Below are 14,977 nucleotides of genomic sequence, written 5' to 3'. Positions count from 1 at the left end.
TAAGGAAAACTTTGAGTTTCTTTCTATGTTTAGTGATTTCAACCAAGGCACATAGGAAGTTACATGATTCCAGGAGCCATGCAGTGAATTAGAATGTCAGTGGACCCGTAGTTACTGACTCTCTTTCCTCTCCTGAATGTTAATATGTGATTTCTCATTAAAATGATTTATTTAAAAAGTGTAACATTATCAAAAAATCTTCTCACAGCAAAAGGAAGAACTGAGCTTCTAAAGATCAATCTTCGTGAGGTTGAATTGGATCCTGATATTCAACTGGAAGACATAGCAGAGAAGATTGAGGGCTATTCTGGTGCTGATATAACTAATGTTTGCAGGTATTTTTTTTAATGATCTGTGACCTCAGGGGTTAGTTATAGGATTGGCAGGAGGACTGGTCAGAAAATCTGTGTAGTTATTGGCCCTTGACGTGAAAGCAGCCACCCATTTCCTTGGAATGATCTCCTGTTTGTCTTGTTTTTTCTACAGACCTTCATTGTTCATTGTTAAGATGAATAAGGACATGACAATATGGTCACCTTCCCTATCCTTGTAGTTTTTTAAGTCATCATGCCTAACTTCATAATGACTTTGACAACCTAAGGTTAATTTGGCCGCAAATTGGAGCCTGGCTGCTTCAATGTAAAATAGTATCATTTAGGTTCGATTGGCATTATTTTACCATATGCAGATGAACAAAGTTGACCAGTTTAAACTGTGAAATTTCCCTTTCAATTTAGTGATACCATAATTTTAGATAAAGTACATCACTTACTGAAGATTATTTTTTTTCTTTCAGTTCTTCTCTAATGATATTTAAGTTTACATCAATGGTCTTTCTTTAAAACCACAACTGTGTTTCACACTTTTTTATTGGTATTTTTCCTCTGTGCATTTAAGTTTAGTGGCATACAATAAGTTCAAAATAGTTTTTAATATCACTGTTTAAAATATAAAAAATGTGAAGTTTTGTTTGGCTTGACATCCTAATAGCTTTTTCATAAGTGCTAATTGTCCATTTTTCCAAAACCTTCATAGTGATTTACAAGTGACCAGAATGGACTTAAAAATTGGATCTGGAGAAAAGTCAGATTTTTTTTTATCCTTTAATTGCCAATAGATGCTCCATGAAAGGAATTCTACATCTACTGTATGCAGATAAAAGCATGTTGTAGAGAGAGGTTCCTGGCTTTACCTCCTCTAATTAGACTGCAGCAGACAAACCAGTGTAAGATTTGAATTATCTTAACATTTAGCCATATGTTCATTTCCAAGTGTACAATTCAGTATTTCAAAATTCTACTTTGGTTTTCTAAACTTCTTGGCTGTCTTTGAGGAATAAGTGGGCAAAATAAAATTCCGTATTATCTGAGCCCAGCATGGACTTTTAGGGTTCATTAACAATGCATTTTATGTTTAAGTCATTTGCATCCCCTTTTAACCTTTGCTACACTTTCAGGATGTCTCTGAAATTAGAAAATTCTACACAACATCATAAAAACATATGACATGTCTTTTGAATGTTTTTCCTTTGTTACAACTGGAAGTGTTTACAGCATTTGCAACAATGAGTATTCACTGACTTTGGTACATTTTTAGGGATGCATCCTTAATGGCAATGAGACGGCGCATCAATGGCTTAAGTCCAGAAGAAATCCGTGCACTTTCTAAGGAAGAGCTTCAGATGCCTGTTACCAATGGAGACTTTGAGTTGGCTCTTAAGAAAATTGCAAAGTCTGTCTCTGCTGCAGACTTGGAGAAGTATGAGAAATGGATGGTTGAATTTGGATCTGCTTGAATTTTTGTCAGCTCTCTCATTCTGGTATTTTTATTTATAAAATGTGAAGAAATTCATGCATTTAAAAAATAGGTTTGGAAACTTTTCATTGGAGAGATTTTCACTTAAAGGCAAACAATCTAAAACTACAGAGTGTAAATGTAGTTGGAAAATAAGAGAAGCTTACGTAGAAAACCTGATGGTCCCTGTCACCCGACTGTGTGCATTAATATTGCAGTCCCAAACCAGGATGCCAGGACAGTGGAGGAAAGGGATAAGTATGCTATTGTGAAAGCTCGTTTACAAAAGATTTAGAAGGACCTCTCTTTCTCACATGCATTTGTTGTCTTTTGCTTTTTGTGTTTTTCTATTCTTTAAACATGAGGGCTCTACACATGTTGACTTTTAACATCAAAACTGAGGTTGCATCAGATTGATTATTCATTAAGAACGATAGTTATGGATTAGATAATGAATTTAATAGTTAAACCTCTAGAATTCAGCTCTTTACTTTCAGAGTCTATTATAAGGTTTGAATTTTTACCCTTCCTCCCCCCCACCATTTCTTCTATTATTAGCCTTTAATCTTTTATTGAGTGATGGGTGAGAAGACCCTCATGCTCTGGTGATTTTTGAGTCATTTTGCCAGGTCATTTCTCCAGTTGTTAGTATTTTTGCTGGTACTTCTCATATTTCACATTGGAAGGGTGGGAAGAATATTATGGTGCAGTGCACTTCTTCACTCTAGACCTCTGGGTTTGTTTTCATTTTTCTTTCAATGCGGTCAAACAGATAAACCCATTATTTTTTCCAGCTCCAACATTGTTTGATTTGTGTTGAATTTGACTTTTATATTCTAAGTAAATACTTTTGTATTGTGAACAAGTCTACTCTTTTGTGACTAATGCAAAACAAATAAAACCAAATTGATAGTTTTCCAGACAGCTTGTTTAACAGAATAGCATTGTACATAATGAGTGATGTTCATTTGAAAATTTTTTTGATTGTGCTTTGTCAAGGTTGAGAACTTGGGCACAAAATAGAAAGATTAGGATAAAAAAAATGCCATGCTTTATCAGTTCAGTAGGAATTAGTCTGAACGAGGCCAGAAAAAAGTAGACAACCTACATCTAATCACAAATGGAGTGAGTCTCGTGGTGTTTAAAATTACATTTATCCTATTTTGATTGGGCAGCCTATGCTTTAATGGCCAAGCTTTTAAACTTTTTATTTGATCATATCCTGACTTTTCAATTTTGGAGAGTACCTACTGGTTTAAACAAACAAACAAACAAACAAACCCATGACTCTTTAGATACTTTATAAAAAACCTTTTACTATCTTGGGAAATTTTTTTTCCCTACTAAGAACTATGTAATTTACAGATAACTTAAATCTGACTAAACTCCAGTATTCATCTACTGCTGTAAATTACCCACCTTCCTCTGAGGGATAGATTATAAGAATTTAAATGATAAGTTTTTTAAGATTTTAAAACCATTGTTTTATTTTAATTTGAATTCATCTTAAAATTAGATGATAGAAGTTTCCTTTTCTTCATTTCTTTCTGCCCATTTTTATTTTTATTTATTTAATTTTTATATGTCAATTACAGTTGACATAATGTTAATCTCAGGTGTACAGCCCCTTAATTAGATATTATATAACTTACTAAGTGATTATCCCGATAAATCTAGTACCCATCTGATACCATATGTAATAATTACAATATTATTGACTCATATTCCCTATGCTGTACTTTACATTCCCATGACTATTCCATAACTGCCAATTTGTACTTCTTTTTTTTTTTAAGCGGAAGGGAGGGAGAAAGAGAGGGAGAGAAACATCAATGTGTGATTGCTTCTCAAATGGCCTCCACTGGGGACCTGGCCTGCAACCCAGGCATATACCCTGACTGGGAATTGAACTGGCAACCTTTGGCTCTCAGCCCACGCTCAATCCACTGAGCTACACCAGCCAGGGCCCAATTTGTACTTCTTAATCCCTTCTCCTTTTTTATCCATCCCCCAACTCCGATCCCATCTGGCAACCATGAAAATGTTCTCCGTATGTGAGTCTGTTCCTGTTCTACTTGTTTATTTATTTTGTTTCTTAGATTCAGTTATTGATAGAGAATGTATTTATTGTCATTTCATTGTTCATATTTTTTTATCTTTTTTTTTTAATGAAGACCCTTCCACATTTCACTCAATACTGGTTTGGTGGTAATGAACTCCTTTCACGTTTTCTTCTGTGGGAAGCTCTTTATCTGTACTTTGACTCTACATGATAACTTCGCTGGGGAGTAATCCTGGTTGTAGGTCCTTGCTTTTTATCACTTTGAATATTTCTTGCCAACCCTTTCTGGCCTGCAAAGTTTCTTTTTTCAAATATTCTATTTATTTTTTTAAAATATATTTTATGGATTATGCTATTACAGTTGTCCCATTTTCCCCCTTTTATTCTCCTCTGCCCTGTACATCCCCTCCCACCCACATTCCCCCCCATTTAGTTCATGTCCATGGGTCATACTTATCAGTTCTTTGGTTTCTACATTTCCTATACTATTCTTAACCTCCCCCTGCCTATTTTGTACCTACCATTCATGCTTCTTATTCTCTGTACCTTTTCCCCCTCTCTCCCCTCCAACTCCCCCACTGATAACCTTCCATGTGATCTCAAATTCTGTGATTCTATTCCTGTTATAGTTGTTTGCTTAGTTTGTTTTTGTTTTTGTTTTAGGTGTGGTTGTTAATAACTGTGAGTTTGTTGTCATTTTACCGTTCATATTTTTTATCTTCTTTTTCTTAGATAAGTCCCTTTAACATTTCATATAAGGGCTTGGTGATGATGAACTCCTTTAACTTGGCCTTATCTGAGAAGCACTTTATCTGTCCTTCCATTCTAAATGAGAGCTTTGCTGGATAGAGCAATGTTGGATGTAGGTCCTTGCCTTTCATGACTTGGAATACTTCTTTCCAGCCCCTTCTTGCCTGCAAGGTCTCTTTTGAAAAATCAGCTGACAGTCTGATGGGAACTCCTTTGTAGGTAACTGTCTCCTTATCTCTTGCTGCTTCTAGATTTCTCTCCTTAATTTTAACCTTGGGTAACATAATTATGATGTGCTTTGGTGTGTTCCTCCTTGGGTCCAACTTGTTTGGGACTCTGAGCTTCCTGGACTTCCTAGAAGTCTATTTCCTTTGCCAGATTGGGGAATTTCTCCATTATTTTTTCAAAAAAGTTTTCAATTTTTTGCTCTTTCTGTTCTCCTTCTGGTACCCCTGTGATTCAGATGTTGGAACATTTAAAGTTGCTTTGGAGGTTCCTAAGCCTCTCCTCATTTTTTTTTTGAATTCTTGTTTCTTCATTCTGTTGTGGTTGAATGTTTCTTTCTTCCTTCTCCAAACGATTGATTTGAGTCCCAATTCCTTTCTGTACATTTTCCTTTATTTCACTTAGCATAGCCTTCATTTTTTTCATCTAATTTGTGACCATATTCAACCAATTTTGTGAGCATCCTGATTACCAGTGTTTTGAACTTTGCCTCTAATAGGCTGGCTATCTTTTTCGCTTAGTTGTATTTTTTCTGGAGCTTTGATCTGTTCTTTCATTTGGACCTTTTTTTTTTTTTTTTGTCTTGGAGTACCTGTTACATAGTAAGGGGCAGAGCCTTAGGTATTCACCAGGGTGGGGAACCTGTGTTGCTGCTTTGTGATGCTATATGTGGGGGAGGGGTCCAAGAGGGAACAGTGCTTCTTGCTCTGCTCTCTGCCAGTTTTCAATCACTTCCCCTGCCACCCACAATCAAATTGGGCCTCCTGGTGCTGATTCCCAGGTGGGTGGGTTTGTGTACATTTTAGGACCCTGTGGGTCTCTCCAACGAACTCTCCTGTGAGGCTGGGAGTTTCTCCCACTGCCGTCTCAACCCCCGCAGGTGTTTTCAGTCAGAGGCTTTGAGGCTTTATTTCCCCATACTGGACTCCTGGGTTTCGAGGTCTGTCTCCCTCCTCAGTTGTTCCTCCCAGTTTAACTGCACTCAAACATGGGACCACCCAGTCTGCCAGCTGCTGCCTCACTGGGTCTGCCAGCTGCCATCTTGCTGCAAGTCCTCTCTGCCTGGCTGCCCCTCCTACTGGTCTGGATGAATGTTTCTTTTAACTCCTTCGTTGTTAGACTTCCATACAGTTCAGTTTTCTGTCAGTTCTGGTTGTTTTTTGTTTTTGAATTTGTCATTGTCCTTTTGGTTGTATGAGGAGGCACAATGTGTCTACCTATACCTCCGTCTTGGCCAGAAGTTCTCTAGCCTTCAAAGTTTTTGTTGAGAAATCAGCTGACAGTCTTATGGGAACTCCCTTGTAGGTAACTAACTGCTTTTCTCTTGCTGCCTTTCAGATTCTCTGTGGTTAACCTTTTGCATTTTAATTATGTCTTGGGGTGGGCCTTTTGGGGTTCATCTTGTTTGGGCCTTTCTGTGCTTCCTGGATTTGGATGTCTATTACCTTTACCAAGGTAGGGAAGTTTTCTGTCATTATTTTTCCAGATTGGTTTCCAATTTCTACCTCCCTCCTTCCCCTTCCCGGACCCCTATGGTGTAAATGTTGATACACTTGAAGTTGTCCCAGAGGCTTCTTACTCTGTCCTCACTTCTTTGGATTCTTTTTTCTTCTTGCTGTTCTAATTTGGTGTTTTTTGTTTCCTCATGTTCCAAAATGCTGATTTTATACTCACCTTCATCTATTCCACTGTTGATTCCCTGTAAATTATTCTTTACTTCAGTTAGTGTATTCTTCATTTCTGACTCATCTTTTTTTATGGTTTTTATATCTGTTTTTATGCTGTTGAAGTTCTCACTAAGTTCATCTACTCTTCCCCCAAGTTCATTGAGCATCCTTATAAGCAGTGTTTTGAACTCTGCATCAGGTACATTGCTTGTCTCCATTTGTTCTTTTTCTGGAGTTTTGGTGTGTTCTTTCATTTGGGACATATGTCTTTCATTTTTTTAAATTCTCATCTGAGTATATGCTTATTGATTTTAGAGAGAACAGGATGAGAGAGTCAGGGAGAGGAGAGGGGAGGGGAGGGGAGGGGAGGGGAGAGGAGAGAGAAACACTGATATCAGAAAGAAACATCGATTGGTTGCCTCCTGTATACTCCCCAACTGGGATCAAACTCACACACTGGGAATGTGCCCTTGAATGGATCAAATCTGAAACCTTCTGGTGCACAGGATGGTGCTCCAACCAACCAAGTCCCCTGGCCCAGGCTGTTTCTTTCATTTTTAATTAAAGAAATAATCCCACTAAGATAATCTTACAAACTATTGCCATCCAGTAACATTTTTTTTTTTCTGAAGTACTAGGAGCAACCGTTGAAACTTGTTTGTATTTTTTAGTTAATTAGATCATTTTTCCTGGTTTTGTGTTTCTTCTCTTGGCATGTATTTCATTTTTGAAAAAATTCTTCATGGATAGTGATACAGTAATTGTGATTTTTAAAAATTATTAGTTAAGCAGTATTTGGAAATTCAAGCTTCCTGGAAGCTTATCTTTAGCAAGTTAAGTGAGTTAGGCATGCTTTTTTATTTCTTTTGTTTCTTGTTTTGTTCTGTCAGTGGATGCTGAATGCACCATGTATCTTCAGCTCCTTAAACCACCCTGAGGGACCTCTCAGGTGTTCTGTTTTGCCTTGGTGGTACATTGTTTGCACCCTATTGTTATTGCCAGACAGCTTGTTGCTTTACCCAGAATGAGAGTGTTGCATTTTATTTTTTCCTGTGCTGCAGTATCATATTAGAAAGGTTTGGTCCCTGTCATTCATCTGAAAGCATGAGTATTTTGGATTTTACAACACTGAGGTATTAGGATTAGGACTAGGTTTATGTAGTTCTGTTTTGCACACACCTGATCAGGTAGTTCCTACATTCAGCAGACTTGCTTTGGGTGCTTCCTGTGTACAAGAGCTCATAGGCGGTGGGGCAGGGAAGAGCCTGGTGTGGGCTTTATGCTTATGAAGTTGGACCATGCAGCACAGGTCTGACTGGGCACTTTGCATAGCTACACAATGTGGCCTTGAGTGCAACTAATGAAACAAGTTTGGATTATAAATGGAGAGGCACAGTAACCTGAGTGTGCTTTGGAAAGTAAATAGGTAAAAGGTTTTCTTTTTTTTTGCTCTTTAAATGTGTTTTAAAGTGAGAACTGATATTTATTTATCTGCAAAATATATCTTAAAGATCTGGCTAGTTTAATTAATCAGTTTTGTCATTTCTAGCTACATGTTTATTGTGAACATGTACACATGTAATTATGGTAGACATGTAAATATGTTACATGTTGTATGTAAACATTTTGTTTTCATAAGTTCTTCATTTTTTAAAGGAATTGATATTGATGAAATGTAACAGACAAGTGGCTCTTTAATGTAAACTGAAACCTTTTAGTAATACAGGTAGACAGTAGACTAGGGCGTCACAGACTTTTGTCTTCTGGTCAGTAGCAGCCCAGGCATTGCAGAGTGACCAGACCCTCTTGAGCTTGGACCTTGGTCTCTAGAAATGTCTGGACAACTCAGAAGAGGACACACATGTGGTCTAGCTACATAATTAGGAGCTTCATCTGGGCTCCTGAGACTGCAGTTTTTATGATATGATATTTGATTATCAAAAAATAGGCTAAAATCACTACGCAAAAAATGAGCAGGCAAGTGTCTGATGAATCTACTATGAACAAACAAACAGATACCTCAGGAAAAGAGTGGGTGTACAGCCCAAATGTACAATGTAATTGTTACTCTTCCACTTTGCTCCATGTAGCCTGACTGTATTATATATGAAATTATCGATAGCCTTTAGGTTTGGAGCAGCTTGAGTTTGTTTGAATTCCTTCCTAGGAAGTTTCTGTGTGCACTGTCGAAGTCACAGTGTGAGTCCTAAAATGAACCAGTTGCCATGGTTGTTTCACTCTCCCCGAGCCTAACTGGAGAGGCACAGAAGGACTTAGGCAGGTCTTTCATGGTATGTGGGCTCTGCCTCCTTCAGTATTGTCTTGATTACTGAGTCTTTTTTGTGTAGTAGATTCCCACTCTTCCTTCAGTCTTATTGATGATAAATACCTTAAGATGCATCCTGTATGATAGGCATAAAGCAGCGGTCCCCAACTTTTTGGGCACTAGGGATGGTTTTGTGGAAGGTAATTTTTCCACAGACTGAGGCGTGGGGAGTGGTTTTGGGATGATTCAAGAGCACTGCATGCAAGCTCACCTCCTGCTGTTGAGGCTTGGTTCCTAACAGGCTTGGACTGGTACTGATCCACAGCCTGGAGGTTGCACACCCCTGGCATAAAGCATTTAGGATAGTTGCTGGCCTTTTCCAAGAAATGGCCATTTTAACTTATTTGAGGAAATGATAGTAATTATTTTAATATTTTTGTATCTTTTGTTCCTTAACTTTATGATTGTATGATTATTTTTATATACCACTTAATTTGTGATGCACATAATATTTATGTGAATCTCAGAATCTGTCACAACAGAAAGAAAGTAGGAATTACAGTCGGAGGGAACATTAGGGGATAAAAATGAACTCCAAATGTTTTATTCTCATCTTCATTAATTATTTTTGCAGGAAAAGCTAAAAACTGTTGTAATGACTGTGTTTACTTATTTATACTTTTAGTTTTTTCATACTTATTTAATTTTTTAGGACATTTGCTTTAATATTGTTTCTTAATGTGGAAACTGTACAAGTATTTTAAAAGTAAAATCCCTAAGATGATAGATATGTTTTTAAACATTCACAAATTAACAATATTTTTTTAGTTTTTATTAGGTTCTGGACCACTCTAGCTTAAACATTTCTAAATTTCCAGGTGACTCATTAATAAAAAATTATGGTAGTATCATGAAATTTATTCTTTTAATTTTATCATTCTCATTTCTTAATTGACCTTATTTTATATATGTGTATAAATAGGCTGGACACAACTTTGCTTTGTCACCAGCAGGGTGTAGGTGTTTGCACGTGTGGAAATCTGGCACAACAAACAGGAAATTAGCATAGAGGTTTTCCTGCAGTAAAAGGGCTCTCATTTGATTTTATGTTCAAAACTGTAAAATGCACTTTTGTCCTACAGCCTTTGAAATGGCTAAATATTGCCCTTTGGAAAACCTGAGCCTTTGCACATGTTATTTCCAGACTCTACCTCAGTTAACCAGGCTTAGTTTTAGGTGGGAAGGAATAGAAACTGTATTTAAATTCAGTTCATCATCCAGGCAGATTTGTGTGTTTAAGTGTTCCCTTCTTTCTCCTCTTGCCCTCTTCCCATTGACTTTTCCCTTTAACCCTGAAATCTTTATTTGAAATATTTGTCTTTCTTTCTCTATCAAAGCCACATATTCAAATTAAGCTGCTGTGAAATGTCCAAATTACCCCTTCTGTCTTTGTTATGACCAGCTTTGTTACATACGTGTCCTCCTGGTTCCTCATAGCTTCATAAATGCAAGCTAACCTGACAGCATGAAAAGTCTGGGAACCTGACTTGTTTCCATTGTCTTAAGAACCTGAGTACTTCATGAAAACACACGGGATGGACACATGTTGTTTGGATTGTGGATGGAGTAGAGTCACCTCCAGTTCTTATGGTATGGACAGTGCCCAGCAAGATCGCTTATGTTACGATGGTGTGTGTGTTGAGATTTCTGTTTCAGTGTTTGTCTCCCAGTATTTTGAACCTAATTTAAAGAAGAAGATGTTTCTAAACTGTATTTATTAAATGTGATTTTCCTTACATTTTGTGCTGCTAACTTTGCTGTGTCATGAGCTTACTTGTGTCTGTGCATAGGTTATAATTTGGTAATAAATTTTTAGAGTGTTGCTTGTTGGAGTTTTCCTTGTGGTTCAGATTTGATGTACAGTCACTGGCCCACTCACTGACACCCAGTGGGAGTAACAAATCCCTTACTAGTAAGCAATGGCTTTCCTAGAATTTTAGTTCTTAAAGAACCACGTTATAAGTCTGACATTTTGTGTTTACCATGTATTATATGAATAATTTCAAGGTCAATGAGGTAAGATGAGTGGCTTCTCAACTGTGATAACTGGTTTAATACATACATTTATGTTATTTATGTAGCACTATTGTAGATGAGTATTCATTCTGTATGGTGAATTTTCCAGAGGACTCTGAGTTATCTGATTTTCTGAGTCCCCAAAATTGTTAAATTCACAGACTTTATTATCTTTTTTTTAGCAGTTTTAGACTGAGAAAAATTAAATAGTGAGGTGAGTTCTCATATACTTTCTCCCTCCACCCCTCCAATTTCCCCTTTTATTAACATCTTGCTTTGGTGTGGTACATTTATTATAATGGAACCCATATGGATGCATGATTATGAGGAGGGACTCCAAAAACCAGAATTATCTTCTGGAGATGGGTCCCTTGTAGTGCAGGGTTATGTACTACATTGGGTTAATGTTCTAGGAACCCATCTGCATCAGTGTAGCAGCTGGTGGTGTTGTGAGAGGCTGTGCTCAGCTTCAGTGAATTTTTTTTGAAGACTCTGCATTTGCACATGTCATGATGGGTGATTTACAAGTGCATCTGACCACACCGTGCTGAGTGTTCAGCAGTTTTTGACCAAAAACGGCATGCCCACCATGTTCCACCTTCCCCGTTCACCCAATCTCACCCCATCTCACCCTAGGCAACGTTTTTTTGGTTTTCCTGGGTGTAGAAAGTCCTCAAAGGGAAACATTTTGCTGATGTGGAAGAGGCGAAACAAAAAATGGCAGAAGCACTAAAAGGCATCAAAATCAAAGAGTTCAAAGACTGTTTTGAGCAGTGGAAAAAAATGTCTTGACAAATGTGTTGCATTAAATGAGGAGTACTTTGAAGGTGGCTGGAGTTTAAACATGTAAGAATACATACACAATTTTTTAGAAATTTTGTTCTGGGGTGTTCCCCCACATGTTACTAAAGTTCATAGTTTACATTAAGGCTCATTCCGTGTTGTACAGTTCACTGGGCTTTAACAAAAGCATAAAGTCATATATCCACCATTGGAGTATCACATAGAACAGCTTCTCTGCCCTAAAATCCTCTGCGCTCACCTGTTCATTTTTCCCTCTTCCTCAGCCTCTGGCAGTCACTGATCTTTACTGTCTTTATAGTTGGCCTTTTCCAGAATGTCATATAAAATCATGGTATAAAATCATATGAAATCATGGTAAATAGCTTTTTAGACACACTTATTTCACTTAGCAATATGCATTTTACATTCTTTCATGTCTGTTTGTGGCTTGACAGTCTGTTCCTTTTTCCCATGGAAAACAGCACACCACAGGGGCATGCCAGTTTGTTCATTTGCTCATCTACTGAAGGACATCTTGGTTGCTTCAAGGTTTAGCAGTTAGGAATAAAACTGCTACAAACAATTATGTGCAGGCTTTAGTGTGGACCTGCTCATTTCAGCAAATACCTAGGAGTACAGTTGCTGGAATGTATGGTAAGAGTATGTAAATTTTTTTAAGAAAATGCCAAACTCTCTTCCAAAGTGGTCACACCATTTACCTTCCCAGCAGCAATGAGTGCAGGTTCCTGCTGCTCCACATCCTCACCAGCGTTTGGTGGTCTTCGGGTTCAATTTCCCCATTATGATAGGTGTGCAGTGGCGTCTCGTTGCTGTTCTAACTTCCAGTTCTCTAATGACCTGATGTTGAGCATCTTTTCATATGCTTATCTACTTTTAATTGCTTTTTATTGAAACCCTGCTAAAACACATCACACTTTTTCTGAGTTTGTAAAATAGACAATTTGAACTTAACCTTTTCTTTCTGATTCAGTTACCCCCCTAATATGCTCTCGTGGGCAGCTAGTAAAGGGTAGCAGGGCCTTTCTGCCTGTCACTAAATGGTCTTTGAGTTTTGGTATTTGCCTTTATAGCATTTTTACTCTTCTGTTATCACTCTGTGAACCTTTATTTCTCTTTCAATTCCCTACTCCCAGCCTTCAGTGAGCCCAGTGAAACGGTTGTTAGAATTGCAGGTAGATTAGGAGGACAGTTGTTTGGGGATGAGGAATGGTAGGGAGCATTATTGTTTGAGCTTTAGTGCTTTGTGTTCTTTCTCTTGGCTGTGACCTTTCTGGTTTTATTTTTGGCTTCCAGAAGTGTTCCAAAGAAGAGGTAGACCAAATATAAAGTAGATATTTATGCAAAATTATGTTGTCATGCAGTTGTGTAATACTTATAGCTGGAAGGCACCTAGCAACAATTCATGACCCTACCCTTTTTTCTTGCTGTGACCATTAATGAAGGTTTGATCTCTTAACAGTATAAAAGAAAAGAACTAAGGACAAAAGTAGGAAACATTTATAGCTACAGCCTTCTCACTCTCCCTTCAGTCCTTTCTACTCTCTTAAGTGCACATGGCCAGTCCTTCCTAGTAAGGTGTCATGGTCACTGGCTCATATGGGTGTTTGCTCAGAGAATCCAGGCATTTAAAGAAATACTCAGAAACTGTGAGATGAGAGCTGTGCCTGGCTGGCATCAGCTGCTGCCTTTCCAATGGACAGGCCGAAAGGCAGGGTGGACTCACATCTCACCTGGCTGCTTCACTCAGGGCCAGCTCAGATGCTGGCAGCTGGTGCCATTGGCTTTTCTCCCCTCTACTGTCACTGTCAGCTGCATCTGGCTTAGAGTCGGTGATTTACCTGAGATTTCCCAGCTTTTTGTTCACAGCCATCGTGCCTACAACACCAGAACAGGCAGGAAAGGGCACTGAGGGAGAGGAACACGTGTTCAGTGCCTGCTTCCAATCCACCTCTTCCCTAATTTTAATTTTTCTAAGATCTCAGGACCTTTCATGTAAGTTTTGAGAGGTTCGGGGCATTGAGACCTGAACTTGGGAGCAAATGACTTGGTCTAGTCTCCTTACCTTATGAGTGAAGGAGCGGAACTCAGGCAGATATTAAGATACATAGTCAAGATCACATGCTGAGCTAGGAAACAGAACATATCTATTTCTGATCTTGGAGAATGCTGTGGTGGAAGGGAAAAGCGAGCCAGGCAGCAAAGTGCATATTAAGGAATCTCAAGCTTCTGAAACATGCATGGTACAGACTATTTACCCAAGTTGATGGTAGTTAAGAATAAGAAATATAAGATAAATTGATATCATAGGATTGGAACTAACATTTATAATGTTTGCTGTTTGTTTTATTAAATCCACATGTTAGCTCTAAGATGTATTTGCTATTGTTCTCTTTTTGTAGAAGAGGAAATTGAGGCTTGTCGAGTGACTTGCTCTAGTCATTTGGCTCTAAAGGAGTGGAAGAGGGAATGGAACCTAGGTCGCTTTCGTTCCAGAGCTGGTTCTTTTGCATATTCCAAGATAATTTTCAACAATGTAAAGTGAGAAGACGCTGAATTCTTGAAATGAATATGTTACCTTCACTCATTTTTCTGAGGTTATTAATCACTTTTTACCTTCTCTTTGCTGAAGTGCTTTTTTACTAGAAGACTTTTAGCAGGTGACTATATATCCAATATTTATGCGTATAATGGTAGGGAGAAATAGTGTCTCCTTTGTTGTGGGGTTAAAATGAAGTTGGGGATATTGCTGCCATTTACTGTGTGTCCAAGGGTAAATGCACACCTACTTGTGTTCAGGGCAGGCTTGTTGGGAACTGCCCTGCCTGGTTTCAGAAGCTGTAAACCCCCATGGCTAAGGCTGAGTAAAAGACCTTGGGACCATAAGCCATTAAAGAGACAAAGCTTATCTCCCTGGCAAGGGCACTGCCTCTGCCCCCTTTACTTCACCCTGCTTGGCCCCAGGTGGATGACTGGTTAGCCAATGACAAGTAAGATTCCTCAAGGGAGGGACGACTTAAGACAGGCACAGTCATGAAGGGGCCCTCAGGGAAGGACTTGGGGGGCTACAGAGAAAGGGAGTGATGGACCCTCCCCTCTCAGCTTTGACATAGCCTGAGTCCTCATTCTGTCTGCAAAAAGTCTCCTAATCTCTTGGCTGCCTTATTTCCCCTGCCCGACTTAAGCCTGAAACAATGCCAGAGGTGGGTGCAGCCCTGTGCTGGAAAGGGCAGGTTCCCCGGGGCAATCAGGCCTAAGAAAGAATGCATAACATTCTTTGAAACCTGCTTTGCTAGTACCCTCAATTTAAATGATAAGGGTCCAAGCATGAAATGA

General features: G+C 38.5%; 1 protein-coding gene across 4 annotated transcripts in view; it reads left to right on the top strand.

The window, feature by feature from the left end:
• KATNAL1 (katanin catalytic subunit A1 like 1) overlaps positions 1-3,054 on the top strand; it is a 117,103-nt gene extending 114,049 nt beyond the window's left edge. For all 4 annotated transcript variants that reach the window (XM_028532382.2, XM_036018364.1, XM_036018365.1 and 1 more), the window contains exons 10-11: positions 209-335; positions 1,597-3,054. In XM_028532382.2, coding sequence (XP_028388183.1) covers positions 209-335; positions 1,597-1,795 — 326 coding nt within the window. In that variant the 3' untranslated portion in view covers positions 1,796-3,054. The remainder of the gene's footprint in view (positions 1-208; positions 336-1,596) is intronic.
• Positions 3,055-14,977: the final 11,923 nt, after the last annotated feature.

Source organism: Phyllostomus discolor, chromosome 2, assembly GCF_004126475.2.
Source record: "Phyllostomus discolor isolate MPI-MPIP mPhyDis1 chromosome 2, mPhyDis1.pri.v3, whole genome shotgun sequence".
NCBI classification, from domain to species: Eukaryota; Metazoa; Chordata; class Mammalia; order Chiroptera; family Phyllostomidae; genus Phyllostomus; species Phyllostomus discolor.
Note: the sequence above shows the minus strand (reverse complement) of the source record. Positions and strands in the feature narration are given on the sequence as shown.